This window comes from Pseudophryne corroboree, unplaced genomic scaffold (genome assembly GCF_028390025.1).
Source record: "Pseudophryne corroboree isolate aPseCor3 unplaced genomic scaffold, aPseCor3.hap2 scaffold_965, whole genome shotgun sequence".
Classification (NCBI taxonomy): Eukaryota; Metazoa; Chordata; class Amphibia; order Anura; family Myobatrachidae; genus Pseudophryne; species Pseudophryne corroboree.
In genome coordinates, this window is record NW_026970545.1 from 21919 (window position 1) to 37863 (window position 15945).

A 15945-nucleotide genomic window follows, 5' to 3' on the forward strand; every position below is an offset into this window, starting at 1 on the left:
GGCAATTGTGGGCCTATGTGCAGCACCTCTTAGAGTGTAAATTGCCTTTAAACAACCCTCCACACGCTTATCCGTCGGCTCTCTCAGGGACGTGACAATAGTTACGGGCAGAGCTGAGGATACCACCAGCTGCGCCACCTGCAAATCCACTGGCGGGTGTGATTCCCAATTTTTACTTAGCTCCGCAGCGAGGGGGTAGCGAGCCAGCATCTTCTTGTGAGGCGTGAATTTCTTTAAAAATCTATTTCCTAGGGCTACAGCCCCCGTGTTGTATGCCTGCTTACTGCATGGCACCAACTACAAAACTGAGCTTCTGTGCACAAAGGTGGGGTTATAGAGGAGGCGGCGCTATGCATTCTGGGAAGAAGGTCAACGCTTTGAGCCTGTTGGTGCATCGGATCAAGCGCCTACTCTACATCCCAATGTCATTCCCTGTGGAGCCCAGTGTACCCAGCAGCAGAAATACATATTCCACATTAGTCTGTACTGACAGAGGAGGGTGTAGGATAAGAGATTGCTGTAGTGACTGAGGAAGGAGAATATGTGACTTCTGTAATAAGTGTTTATTACTCACCTGTGTTGATATCTGTAGGGATTTCCTCCTCCTTACACTGCTGATCACCTCTCACATACGTCTCTTCTTCTCCCTCTGTATCTTCTGCCTTTATATCAGTCACATACGTCTCTTCTTCTCCCTCTATATCTTCTGCCTTTATATCAGTCACATACGTCTCTTCTTCTCCCTCAATATCTTCTGCCTTCATATCAGTCACATACGTCTCTTCTTCTCCCTCTATATCTTCTGCCTTTATAGCAGTCACATACGTCTCTTCTTCTCCCTCTATATCTTCTGTTTTAATATCAGTCACATACGTCTCTTCTTCTCCCTCTATATTTTCTGCCTTTATATCAGTCACATACGTCTCTTCTTCTCCCAATGTATCTTCTGCCTTTATATCAGTCACATATGTCTCTTCTTCTCCCTCTATATCTTCTGCCTTTATATCAGTCACATACATCTCTTCTTCTCCCTCTATATCTTCTGCCTTCATATCAGTCACATACGTCTCTTCTTCTCCCTCTATATCTTCTGCCTTTATATCAGTCACATACGTCTCTTCTTCTCCCTCTGTATCTTCTGTTTTAATATTAGACAGACGTTCTACCTACAAATAAAAAAATAAGAATTTACTTACCGATAATTCTATTTCTCGTAGTCCGTAGTGGATGCTGGGGACTCCGTCAGGACCATGGGGAATAGCGGGCTCCGCAGGAGACAGGGCACATCTAAAAAAGCTTTTAGGTCACATGGTGCGTACTGGCTCCTCCCCCTATGACCCTCCTCCAAGCCTCAGTTAGGTACTGTGCCCGGACGAGCGTACACAATAAGGAAGGATCTTGAATCCCGGGTAAGACTCATACCAGCCACACCAATCACACCGTACAACTTGTGATCTGAACCCAGTTAACAGTATGATAACAAAACGAAGTAGCCTCTGAAAAGATGGCTCACAACAATAGTAATAACCCGATTTTTGTAACAATAACTATGTACAAGCATTGCAGACAATCCGCACTTGGGATGGGCGCCCAGCATCCACTACGGACTACGAGAAATAGAATTATCGGTAAGTAAATTCTTATTTTCTCTAACGTCCTAGTGGATGCTGAGGACTCCGTCAGGACCATGGGGATTATACCAAAGCTCCCAAACGGGCGGGAGAGTGCGGATGACTCTGCAGCACCGAATGAGAGAACTCCAGGTCCTCCTTAGCCAGAGTATCAAATTTGTAAAATTTTACAAACGTGTTCTCCCCTGACCACGTAGCTGCTCGGCAAAGTTGTAATGCCGAGACCCCTCGGGCAGCCGCCCAAGATGCGCCCACTTTCCTAGTGGAGTGGGCCTTTACAGATTTAGGCTGTGGCAAGCCTGCCACAGAATGTGCAAGTTGGATTGTGCTACAGATCCAACGTGCAATCGTCTGTTTAGACGCAGGAGCACCCATCTTGTTGGGTGCATACAATATAAACAGCAAGTCAGACTTTCTGACTCCAGCCGTCCTAAACTATATATATATATATATATATATATATATTTTTAGGGTCCTGACAACGTCTAGTAACTTGGAGTCCTCCAAGTCCCTAGTAGCCGCAGGCACCATAATAGGTTGTTTCAGGTGAAAACCTGACACCCCCTTAGGAAGAAAACTGGAGACGAGTCCCAGTTCTGCCCTGTCCGAATGGAAAATTAAATATGGGCTTTTGTAAGACAAAGCCGCCCATTCTGACAATCGCCTGGCCGAGGCCAGGACCAACAGCATGGTCACTGTCCATGTGAGATATTGGTCAACAGCATGTTCACTTTCCATGTGAGATATTTCAAATCCACAGATTTGAGCGGTTCAAACCAATATGATTTTAAGGAATCCCAACACTATGTTGAGATCCCACGGTGCCACTAGAGGCACAAAAAGGGGTGTATATGCAATACTCCCTTGACAATCTGGACTTCAGGAACTGAAGTCAATTCTTTCCGGAAGAAATTCTACAGGGCCGAAACTTAAACCTTAAAGAACCCCAATTTTAGGCTCAAAACACTCCTGTTTTCAGGAAGTGTAGAAATCGACCTAGTTGAATTTTCTTCGTGGGGCCTTCCTGGCCTCACCCACGCAACATATTTTCACCACATGTGGTGATGACGTTGTACGGTCACCTCCTTCCTGGCTTTGACCAGGGTAAGTATGACCTCTTATGGAATGCCTTTTTCCTTCAGGATCCGGCATTCAACCGCCATGCCGTCAAACGCAGCCGCGGTAAGTCTTGGAATAGACATGGTACCTGCTGAAGCAAGTCCCTTCTTAGCTCCCCAGGCCTTTAGTCCTCTGTGAGCATCTCTTGAAGTTCCGGGTACCAAGTCCCTCTTGGCCAATCCGGAGTCACGAGTATAGTTCATACTCCTCTATGTCTTATAATTCTCAATACCTTGGTTATGAGAAGCAGAGGAGGGAACACATACACCGACTGTTACACCCACGGTGTTACCAGGACATCCACAGCTATCGCCTGAAGGTCTCATGACCTGGCGCAATACCTGTCCCGTTTTTTGTTCGGGCGGGACGCCATCATTTCCACCTTTGGTCTTTGCCAATGGTTCACAATCATGCGGAAAAACTTCCCTATGAAGTTCCCACTCTCCCAGGTGGAGGTCATGCCTGCTGAGGAAGTCTGCTTCCCAGTCGTCCACTCCCGGAGAGAACACTGCTGACAGTGCTATCACATGATTTTCCGCCTAGCGAAAAATCCTTGCAGTTTTTTCACTGCCCTCCAGCTTCTTGTGTCGCCCTTTCTGTTTACGTGGGCGACTGCCGTGATGTTATCCCACTGGATCAATACCGGCTGACCTTGAAGCAGAGGTCTTGCTAAGTTTAGAGCATTATAATTTTGCTCTTAGCTCCATCTATGTGGAGAGAATTCTCCAGACTTGATCACACTTTCCTGGAAATTTTTTTTTTTTTTTTTTCCTTGTGTGACTGCTCCCCAGCCTCTCAGGCTGGCCTCCGTGGTCACCAGCATCCAATCCTGAATGCTGAATCTGTGGCCCTCTAGAAGATGAGCACTCTGTAATCACCACAGGAGAGACACCCTTGTCCTTGGATATAGGGTTATCCGCTGATGCATCTGAAGATGCGATCCGGACCATTCGTCCAGCAGATCCCACTGAAGAGTTCTTGCGTGAAATCTGCCGAATGGAATTGCTTCGTAATAAGCCACCATTTTTACCAGGACTCTTGTGCAATGATGCACTGACACTTTTCCTGGTTTTAGGAGGATCCCGATTAGCTCGGATAACTCCCTGGCTTTCTCCTCCGGGAGAAACACCTTTTTCTGGACTGTGTCCAGAATCATCCCTAGGAACAGTAGACGTGTCCTCGGAAAAGCTGCGATTTTGGAATATTTAGAATCCACTCGTGCTGTCGTAGAACTATTAAAGATAGTGCTACTCCGACCTCCAACTGTTCTCTGGACCTTGCCCTTATCAGGAAAGCGTCCAAGTTTCTTTTAAGAAGAATCATCATTTCGGCCATTACCTTGGTAAAGACCCGGGGCGCCGTGGACAATCCAAACGGCAGCGTCTGAACTGATAGTGACAGTTCTGTACCACGAACCTGAGGTACCCTTGGTGAGAAGGGCAAATTTGGACATGTAGGTAAGTGTCCCTGATATCCAGTGACACCATATCGTCCCCTTCTTCCTGGTTCGCTATCACTGCTCTGAGTGACTCCATCTTGATTTGAACGCTTGTATGTAAGTGTTCAAATATTTCAGATCTCACCGAGCCGTTTGGCTTCAGTACCACAATATAGTGTGGAATAATACCCCCTCCCTTGTTGTAGGAGGGGTACTTTGATTATCACCTGCTGGGAATACAGCCTGTGAATTGTTTCCAATACTGCCTCCCTGTCGGAGGAAGACGTTGGTAAAACAGACTTCCGGAACTTGTGAGGAGGAGACGTCTCGAATTTCCAATGTACACCTGGGATACTACATGTAGGATCCAGGAGTCCCTTTGCGAGTGAGCCCACTGCGTGCTGAAACTCTTGAGATGACCCCCTACCGCACCTGAGTCCGCTTGTACTGCCCCAGCGTCATGCTGCGGACTTGGCAGAAGCTGTGAAGAGCTTCTGTTCCTGGGAATGGGCTGCTTGTTGCAGTCTTCTTCCCTTTCCTCTACCCCTGGGCAGATATGACTGGCCTTTGCCCGCCTGCCCGTATGGGGACGAAAGGACTGAGACTGAAAAGACTGTGTCCTTTTCTGCTGAGATGTGACTCGGGGTAACAAAAGGTGGATTTTTCAGCTGTTGCCATGGCCACCAGGTCCGATGGACCGCCCCTTTATACGGCAATACTTCCATGTGCCGTCTGGAATCTGCCTCACCTGACCACTGTCGTGTCTTCGTCTGGCAGATATGGACATCACATTTACTCTTGATGCCAGAATGCAAATATCCCTCTGCGCATCACGCATATATAGAAATGCATCCTTAAAATTCTCTATAGACAATAAAATCTTGTCCCTGTCCAGGGTATCAAAATTTTCAGTCAGGAAATCCGACCAAGCCCCCTCAGCGCTGCACATCCAGTCTGAGGCGATTGCTGGTCGCTGTATAACACCAGTATGTGTATATACTTCTTAGGCTATTTTTCAGCTTCCTATCAGCTGGCTCCTTGAGGGCGGCCGTATCTGGAGACGGTAACGCCACTTGTTTTTATAAGCGTGTGATCGCCTTATCCACCCTAAGGTGTGTTTCCCAACTCGCCCTAACCTCTGGCGGGAAAGGGTATACCGCCCATAACTTTCTATCGGAGGAACCCCACGTATCATCATACACTTCATTTAATTTATCTGATTCAGGCAAAACTACAAGTAGTTTATTCACACCCTACAAAATACCCTTATTTGTGGTACTTGTAGTATCAGAAATGTCAGGAATCGACTCACCAAGCTGACATCTGTCCGCCGCTGCGGACTCCGTCCTGGCTTCCTGCGGTCACCTGTCGTCCACGTCCCTGCCATCGGACGCCATCATGGGCCTGGGAGCGCTCCTGTGACAGCGTTCCCGCTAGGCCGCGGCATGGGCGCCGCCATGACAGTTTCCAACAGTCAGCATACAGCGGCCAATCCGGTGCTTGGCCGCACCCACTTTCCCTCACTCCACCAATGTCTGTGAACCAAGGGGTATATAAGAGACTGCAGGATCAGTCTGCAGGCATCCTGGACTTTGTGTCACTCCTGCGACTCATGTGAAAGGATCTGTTCCTGTTTCCTCCGTGTTCCTGGCTCTCTACCTAAGACTTGTACTCCTGGTTATTACACAGCTCCGTGGAACTTCAAGTCCCAGCAATACCTGCATTCATCAACAGGCTTCACACCCATCATCATCTTGTGTGCTTCAGCCTTGCAGTAGAGACTGACTCCAGGTGTGTTTCATTCCTCCACCTGTGATACAGCTTGCTTGCTGTCAGTGCTTCACCACCTGCACTGGGGACATAGTCAGACTCCTGCCTCTGCTACCAGGTTTGCCAATTAACATCTTCACTGCCAAGTTCCATGTTTTAACCTGCACTGGTTTCCATACCAGAATCATCTTTACAAAGTTATCATTTCATCTGTTTATCATACTACCGGTTATCATTTCTCCAGTCATCATTCATTCTGTTGCCATAGACTTTCAGCTATTACGCTGTGTGATTGACATTTGCATTTATTATTATTATTATTTCTGCTGCCGTTCTGTGAATCATCTGTTGAATAAATATCATTGCGCTCATGCGCAGAAACATTATCCAGCCTCCTCGTTTTTTCCCATCCACCTCCACTGACCCACTAGCGCCTCCTCCGGGGACACAGCCAAAACACAATCTGACAAGAAATATGTAACACCTCCTTCATGCCCTTAACATGTAACGTGTGGCCCTAAAGGAAAATACGTTTGTTTCTTCACCGTCGACACTGGAGTCAGTGTCCGTGAGGTAAATGGGCGTTTTTACAAGCCCCTGACGGTGTCTGAGACGCCTGGACAGGTACTAATTTGTTTGCCGGTCGTCTCATGTCGTCAACCGGCTTGCAGCGTGTTGACATGATCACGTACTTCCACAAGTAAGCCATCCATTCCGGTGTCGACTCCCTAGAGAGTGACATCACCATTACAGGCAATTTGCTCCGCCTCCTCACCAACATTTTCCTCATACATGTCGACACACACGTACCGACATACAGCACACACACAGGGAATGCTCTGATAGAGGACAGGACCCACTAGCCCTTTGGGGAGACAGAGGGAGAGTTTGCCAGCACACACCAAAATGCTATAATTATACAGGGACAACCTTTATATAAGTGTTCCTCCCTTATAGCATTTAATATATATTTATATCGCCAAATCAGTGCCCCCCCTCTCTGTTTTAACCCTGTTTCTGTAGTGCAGTGCAGGGGAGAGCATGGGAGCCTTCCCCTCAGCCTTTCTGTGAGGGAAAATGGCGCTGTGTGCTGAGGAGAATAAGCTCCGCCCCCTTTTCGGCGGGCTTTTTCTCCCGGTTTTTAAGAACTGGCCTGGGTTAAAATACATACGTATAGCCTTAATGGCTATATGTGATGTATTTATTTTGCCAATAAGGTACTTATATTGCTGCCCAGGGCGCCCCCAGCAGCGCCCTGCACCCTCCGTGACCAGGTCAGTGAGCCGTGTGACAACAATGGCGCACAGCTGCAGTGCTGTGCGCTACCTTCATGAAGACTGTGAAGTCTTCTGCCGCCTGTTTCCGGACCTCCGTTCTGCCGTCTTCTTCAGCGTCTGTAAGGGGGATCGGCGGCGCGGCTCCGGGACGAACCCCAGGCTGACCTGTGTTCCGACTCCCTCTGGAGCTCAGTGTCCAGTAGCCTAAGATCCCAATCCATCCTGCACGCAGGTGAGTTGGAGATCTCTCCCCTAAGTCCCTCGTTGCAGTGATCCTGTTGCCAGCAGGAATCACTGAATGAAACCTAAAAAAAAACTTTTCTAAACAGCTCTTTAAGAGAGCCACCTAGATTGCACCCTTCTCGGACGGGCACAAAAACCTAACTGAGGCTTGGAGGAGGGTCATAGGGGGAGGAGCCAGTACGCACCATGTGACCTAAAAGCTTTTTTAGATGTGCCCTGTCTCCTGCGGAGCCCGCTATTCCCCATGGTCCTGACGGAGTCCCCAGCATCCACTAGGACGTTAGAGAAAACAAAACCTATAATGACATTTGCATACAGTCAGGTTAAACTGAGGTGAAACAATATAATATCAGTGCATAAGACACACAGCTCCTCTACAGATCATATAGTGATGGTCACTTTGGTATATTGGATGAGACCCTAAATACCGCCTACCTGATCCTCCTGTGGGATCCTGTGATTCTCCTCTGTACAATCCTGGTAATACAGGAGACGGGGACATCTCTCTGGGGTATCTCTGTTACTGGGCCCATCTATAGGAGACACACAGTGACTGAGTACAGTGTATATATGTGATTATCAGGTGATGTGTGTATATAGGGGGCCCCATACCTGCTCTCCCCTGTACAATACATGACAGTCTCCTCTTACCCAGTGATGTGAGGGGCCGGTGATTCTCCATCATCATGTCCTTGTACAGACCCCTGTGTTCCTCTATATATTCCCCCTCCTGCATGGAGACATAGACAGTGACATCCTGACACCTTATATGAACCTGACACACACAATGATACAGTCATCACCCAGACACCCCTCCCCCCCCGGTGTTACTGTATAATGCCCCATTCCCAGCAGTCACCTATCCAGTCATCACCCAGACACGTCCCCTGGTGTTACTGTATAATGTCCCATTCCCAGCAGTCACCTCTCCAGTCATCACCCAGACACATTACCTGGTGTTACTGTATAATGTCCCATTCCCAGCAGTCACCTCTCCAGTCATCACCTAGACACATCCCCTGGTGTTACTGTATAATGCCCCATTCCCAGCAGTCACCTCTCCAGTCATCACCCAGACACATCCCCTGGTGTTACTGTATAATGTCCCATTCCCAGCAGTCACCTATCCAGTCATCACCCAGACACGTCCCCTGGTGTTACTGTATAATGTCCCATTCCCAGCAGTCACCTCTCCAGTCATCACCGAGACACGTCCCCCGGTGTTACTGTATAATGTCCCATTCCCAGCAGTCACCTCTCCAGTCACCACCCAGACACATCCCCTGGTGTTACTGTATAATGTCCCATTCCCAGCAGTCACCTCTCCAGTCATCACCCAGACACATCTCCTGGTGTTACTGTATAATGCCCCATTCCCAGCAGTCACCTCTCCAGTCATCACCCAGACACATCCCCTGGTGTTACTGTATAATGTTCCATTCCCAGCAGTCACCTCTCCTTTCAGCAGCTGAATGATCTTGTTGGTGAGTTCCAGGATCTTCTGGTCACTGTGTCTCTCATGTATTAGTGAGTGAGGTGGAGGCACCGTGATGGGGCTGTGGGTCGTGCTTAGTCCGCCTGACACAAGAGGATGGCTGCTGGGTGTCTCACACTCACCAGATATCTTCTTCACAACTGTGTAACCCTGCAAAATGGGGAGACATCAATATCGCTGCAAATACTCCCAGATCCCCTCACTTCCCCAGTCACGTCCCTGTATTATTACTAGAGATATAAGTTATGTCACTGTGATGCTCACAGATCCCCTCACCTCCCCAGTGATATCTCTGTATTATAACTATAGATATAAGTGATGTCATAGTGACACTCCCAGATCCCTTCACCTCCCCAGTCATGTACCTGTACTACAACTATAGATATAAGTGACATCACTGTGATGGTCCCAGATCCCATCACCTACCCAGTCATATTCCTGTATTATTACTATAGATATAAGTAATGTAAATGTGACGCTCCCAGATCCCCTCACCTCCCCAGTCATGTCTCTGTATTATTACTATAGAGAGAAGTGGTCACTATGATGCTCCCAGATTCCCTCACCTCCCCAGTCATGTCCCTGTATTATTACTATAGATATAAGTGATGTCACTGTGATACTCCCAGATCCCCTCACCTCCCCAGTCATGTTCCTGTATTATTATTACAACTCCCAGGAGTCTGATATACATTTGCTTCATACTGCTCCAATTATCATCTGTTACACATGCCAGGGATATTACGGTCTCTGCTTTAATACATCCTATATTTTGAGCAATATTTCCAATCCCCACAGTATCCCTTATCCAAAATGCTTGGGACCAGAGGTATTTTGGATATTGGATTATTCCGTATTTTGGAATAATTGCATACTATAATGAGATATCATGGTGATGGGACCCAAGTCTAAGCACAGAATGCATTTATGTTACATATACACCTTATACACACAGCCGGAAGGTAATTTTTGCTAATATTTTTTTAGAACTTTGTGCATTGAACAAAGTTTGTGTACATTGAGCCATCAAAAAGCAAAGGTTTCACTATCTCACTCTCACTCAAAAAAGTCTGTATTTCGGAATATTTGGATATGGGATACTCAACCTGTAGTAATAATAATAACGACACTAAAGGCTGCACCCCAGTATAAAAATAACAGATGAATTTAAAAGCACGACACCACAGACCATTCCTCCAGTATTGTAGGACATCACCATCACTCCCAATGTATAATAATAATACCAGGACACCACAAGCTGCTGTCCCTGTATAATAATAACCGTACACAAAAACCTGCTCCCCCTGTATAACACTAATAACAGCACACCCCATTCTGCTCTCCCTTTATATTAATAATAAAATTACACAATAGGCTGCTCCCCCAGAAAAAATATAATAGGACACTACAAGTCGCTCCCCCTGTATAATAATAACAGGACACCACATGCCGCTCCCCTGTATAATAATAATAACAGGACACCACAGGCTGCTCCTCCTGAATAATAATAATAATAATAATAACAACAGGACACCACAGGCTGCTCCTCCTGTATAGTAATAATAACAGGACACCAAAGGCTGCTCCTCCTGTATAATAATAATAATAACAACAGGTCACCACAGGCTGCTCCTCCTGTATAATAATAATAATAATAATAACAGATCACCACAGGCTACTCTCCCGTATAATAATAATAACAGGACACCACAGGCTGCTCCCCCTGTATTATTATAATGATAATAATAATAATAATAATAACAACAATAACAGGACACCAAAGGCTGCTCCTCCTGTATAATAATAAGACACCACAGGCTGCTCCCACTGTATAGTAATAATAACAGGACACAAATGGCTGCTCCACCTGTTTAATAATAATATCAGGACACCACAGGCTGCTCCCCCTGTATAGTAAGACGCCATTACCTGATCTCCACGGACACTGGGAGGCAGCAGCAGTCGATGAAAACTCACTTCCTGTATGTGGAACGCACAGTCCGGAAGTAAGGTGGAACGCACAGTCCGGAAGTAGGTCATGATTGGCAAAGGCTGCTTTCTGGTTATTGGCCCTTCCCCTCTACACCACGCCCGCACCTCCGCCCCAGTAATATTTGAACCATAGATGTCCTCAGTGCAGGAGGCCGGCGGCCATTTTCTTGTAGACCAGTCCGGCTGCAGCAATAGGTTCCCAGGCCGAGTAGTGACGTCAGGAGCGGCGGCCATTTTCCCCTGGTCTGAGCTCCGCCTTCCTTCTATCATTCCCACAAGGCAGCAGGAGCAGAGAGCAGCCATATTATTATTATTATTCTATAGGCTGAGCAGCTCTGGTGTCAGGTTCTGTACTACAGGGGGAGCAGCCTCTGGTGCCTTGTTATAGTGCAGCTGGAGCAGCCTCTGGTGCTGCACTATCCCTGTACAGGTGACTGACACTCTAGTGTCCTATTACCGTAATACAGGTGGAGCAGACCCCGCCGTTACCGTAATACAGGTGGCGCAGACCCCGCCGTTACCGTAATACAGGTGGCGCAGACCCCGCCGTTACCGTAATACAGGTGGTGCAGACCCCGGCGTTACCGTAATAAAGGTGGCGCAGACCCTGCCGTTACCGTAATACAGGTGGTGCAGACCCCGGCGTTACCGTAATAAAGGTGGTGCAGACCCCGGCTTTACCGTAATAAAGGTGGCGCAGCCCCTGCCGTTACCGTAATAAAGGTGGCGCAGCCCCTGCCGTTACCGTAATACAGGTGGCGCAGACCCCGCCGTTACCGTAATACAGTGGCGCAGACCCCGCCGTTACCGTAATACAGGCGGCGCAGACCCCGCCGTTACCTTAATACAGGTGACGCAGACCCAGACGTTACCGTAATACAGGTGGCGCAGACCCCGCCGTTACCGTATTACAGTGGCGCAGACCCTGCCGTTACCGTAATACAGGTGGTGCAGACCCCGGCGTTACCGTAATAAAAGCGGCTTAGACCCCGGAGTTAAAGACCCCGGCGTTACCGTAATACAGGTGGTGCAGACCCCGGCGTTACCGTAATACAGGTGGTGCAGACCCCGGCGTTACCGTAATACAAGCGGAGCAGACCCCGGAGTTAAAGACCCCGGCGTTACCGTAATACAGGTGGCGCAGACCCCAGCTTTACCGTAATACAGGTGGCGCAGGCCCCGCCGTTACCGTAATACAGGTGGCGCAGAGCCCGCCGTTACCGTAATACAGGTGACACAGACCCCGCCGTTACCCTAATACAGGTGGCGCAGACCACGCCGTTGCCGTACTACGGGTGGAGCAGACCCTGCCGTTACCGTAATACGGGTGGCGCAGACCCCACCGTTACTGTATTTCCATAAATGGAACATTACAGGTGTTGTGTGTTGTGTCCTTTGGCATTGTACTATACAGGGGGAGCGACCTGTGTTGTATTAATATTCAGGGGAGCAGCATGTGTTGTCATAATATACAGGGGTAGCGGCCTGTACTGTCATAATATACAGGTGGAGGGTCCTGTGGTGTCTTATTATTATTATATAGGGTGAGCGGCATGTATTGGCTTTCTATATTAGCATCCTGTGCTGTCCTAGTATACAGGGGGAGCGGCCTGTGTTGTCATAATATACAGGGATAGCATCCTGTGCTGTCATAGTATACAGCGGGAGCGGCCTGTGTTGTCATAATATACAGGGGTAGCATCCTGTGCTGTCATCGTATACAGGGGGAGCGGCCTGTATTGTCATAATATACAGGGGTAGCATCCTGTGCTGTCATAGTATACAGGAGGAGCGGCCTGTGTTGTCATCCTGTGCTGTCATAGTATACAGGGTGAGCGGCCTGTATTGTCATAATATACAGGGATAGCATCCTATGCCGTCATTGTATACAGGGGAGCGGCCTGTTCTGTCATAGTATACAGGGGCAGTGGCCTGTGTTGTCATAATATACAGGGATAGCATCCTGTGCTGTCATACTATACAGGGGGAGCGGCCTGTGTTTCATAATATACAGGGGTAGCATCCTGTGCTGTCATCGTATACAGGGGGAGCGGCCTGTATTGTCATAATATACAGGGGTAGCATCCTGTGCTGTCATAGTATACAGGAGGAGCGGCCTGTGTTGTCATCCTGTGCTGTCATAGTATACAGGGGGAGCGGCCTGTATTGTCATAATATACAGGGATAGCATCCTGTGCCGTCATTGTATACAGGGGAGCGGCCTGTTCTGTCATAGTATACAGGGGCAGTGGCCTGTGTTGTCATAATATACAGGGATAGCATCCTGTGCTGTCATACTATACAGGGGGAGCGGCCTGTGTTGTCATAATATACAGGGGTAGCATCCTGTGCTGTCATCGTATACAGGGGGAGCGGCCTGTATTGTCATAATATACAGGGGGAGCATCCTGTGCTGTCATAGTATACAGGAGGAGCGGCCTGTGTTGTCATCCTGTGCTGTCATATTATACAGGGGGAGTGGCCTGTGTTGCTATAATTTACAGGGGTAGCATCCTGTGCTGTCATGGTATACATGGGGAGCAGCCTGTGTTTTCATTATATACAGGGGTAGCATCCTGTGCTGTCATAGTATACAGGGGGAGCGACCTGTGTTGCTTAAATATACAGGGGTAGCAGCCTGTGTTGTCATAGTATACAGGAGGAGCGGCCTGTGTTTTCATAATATACAAGAGTAGCATAATGTGCTGTCATAGTATACAGGGGGAGCGGCCTGTATTGTCATAATATACAGGGGTATCATTCTGTGCCGTCATTGAATACAGATGGAGCGGCCTGTGCTGTCATAATATACAGGGGTAGGGGCCTGTGGTGTCTTGTTACTATTATTATATAGGGAGAGCAGCATGTATTGGCTTTCTATACAGAAAGAGTGGCCTGTGCTGTCATTGTATACAGGGGTAGCATCCTGTGCTGTCATAGTATACAGGGGGAGCGACCTGTGTTGCTAAAATACACAGGGGTAGCAGTCTGTGTTGTCATAGTATACAGGAGGAGCGGCCTGTGTTTTCATAATATACAAGGGTAGCATAATGTGCTGTCATAGTATACAGGGGGAGCGGTCTGTATTAACATAATATACAGGGGTAGCATCATGTGCTGTCATAGTATACAGGGGGAGTGGCCTGTGTTTACATAATATACAGGGGTAGCATCATCTGCTGTCATATTATACAGGTGGAGCGGCCTGTGTTGTCATAATATACAGGGGTAGCATCCTGTGCCGCCATTGTATACAGGGGTAGTAGCATAATATACAGGGGCAGCGTCCTGTACTGTCATAGTATACAGGAGGAGCGACCTGTGTTGTCATAATATGCAGGCGGAGGGGCCTGTGGTGTCTTGTTACTATTATTATATAGGGAAAGCAGCATGTATTGGCTTTCTATACAGAAGGAGCGGCCTGTATTGTCATAATATATAGGGGTAGCATCCTGTGCCGTCATTGTATACAGGGGGAGCGGCCTGTGCTGTCATAGTATACAAGGGGAGCAGCCTGTGATGTCTTGTTACTATTATATAGGGTGAGCAGCATGTATTGGCTTTCTATACAGAAGTGGCCTGTGCTGTCATAGTATAGAGGGGTAGCATCCTGTGCTGTCATAGTATACAGGAGGAGCGGCCTGTGTTGCTGTAATATACAGGGGTAGCATCCTGTGCTTTCATAGTGTACAGGGGGAGCGGCCTGTGTTTTCATAATATACAGGGGTAGCATCCTGTACTGTCATAGTATACAGGGGGAGCGGCCTGTATTGTCATAATATAGAGGGATATCATCCTGTGCCATCATTGGATACAGGGGGAGCAGCCTGTGCTGTCATAGTATACAGGGGGAGGGTCCTGTGGTGTCTTATTATTATTATTATATAGGGTGAGCGGCATGTGTTTGCTTTCTATATTAGCATCCTGTGCTGTCCTAGTATACAGGGGGAGCGGCCTGTGTTGTCATAATATACAGGGATAGCATCCTGTGCTGTCATAGTATACAGCGGGAGTGGCCTGTGTTGTCATAATATACAGGGGTAGCATCCTGTGCTGTCATCGTATACAGGGGGAGCGGCCTGTATTGTCATAATATACAGGGGTAGCATCCTGTGCTGTCATAGTATACAGGAGGAGCGGCCTGTGTTGTCATCCTGTGCTGTCATAGTATACAGGGGGAGCGGCCTGTATTGTCATAATATACAGGGATAGCATCCTGTGCCGTCATTGTATACAGGGGAGCGGCCTGTTCTGTCATAGTATACAGGGGCAGTGGGCTGTGTTGTCATAATATACAGGGGTAGCATCCTGTGCTGTCATCGTATACAGGGGGAGCGGCCTGTATTGTCATAATATACAGGGGGAGCATCCTGTGCTGTCATAGTATACAGGGGGAGCGGCCTGTGCTGTCATAATATACAGGGGTAGCAGTCTGTGTTGTCATAGTATACAGGAGGAGCGGCCTGTGTTTTCATAATATACAGGGATAGCATCCTGTGCTGTCATAGTATACAGGGGGAGCGGCCTGTGCTGTCATAATATACAGGGGTAGCATCCTGTGCTGTCATAGTATACAGGGGGAGCGACCTGTGTTGTCATAATATACAGGGATAGCATCCTGTGCTGTCATAGTATACAGGGGGAGCGGCCTGTGCTGTCATAATATACAGGGGTAGCAGTCTGTGTTGTCATAGTATACAGGAGGAGCGGCCTGTGTTGTCATAATATACAGGGGTAGCATCCTGTGCTGTCATAGTATACAGGGGGAGCGGTCTGTGCTGTCATAATATACAGGGGTAGCAGTCTGTGTTGTCATAGTATACAGGAGGAGCGGCCTGTGTTTTCATAATATACAAGGGTAGCCTAATGTGCTGTCATAGTATACAGGGGGAGCGGTCTGTATTAACATAATATACAGGGGGAGCATCCTGTGCTGTCATAATATACAGGGGGAGCATCCTGTGCTGTCATAGTATACAG

General features: G+C 47.9%; 1 protein-coding gene across 1 annotated transcript; it reads right to left on the minus strand.

Annotated features, from left to right (window-relative positions):
- Positions 1-507: 507 nt before the first annotated feature.
- On the minus strand, positions 508-11258 carry LOC135048413 (uncharacterized). Its single transcript, XM_063955540.1, has 5 exons — positions 10903-11258; positions 8932-9123; positions 8130-8208; positions 7914-8011; positions 508-1166 (listed from the first exon to the last, which is right to left on the minus strand). The coding sequence occupies exons 1-5, from the start codon at positions 11233-11235 to the stop codon at positions 567-569; spliced, it is 1302 nt and encodes a 433-aa protein (XP_063811610.1). The 5' UTR covers positions 11236-11258; the 3' UTR covers positions 508-566.
- Between the last annotated feature and the right edge of the window lie 4687 nt (positions 11259-15945).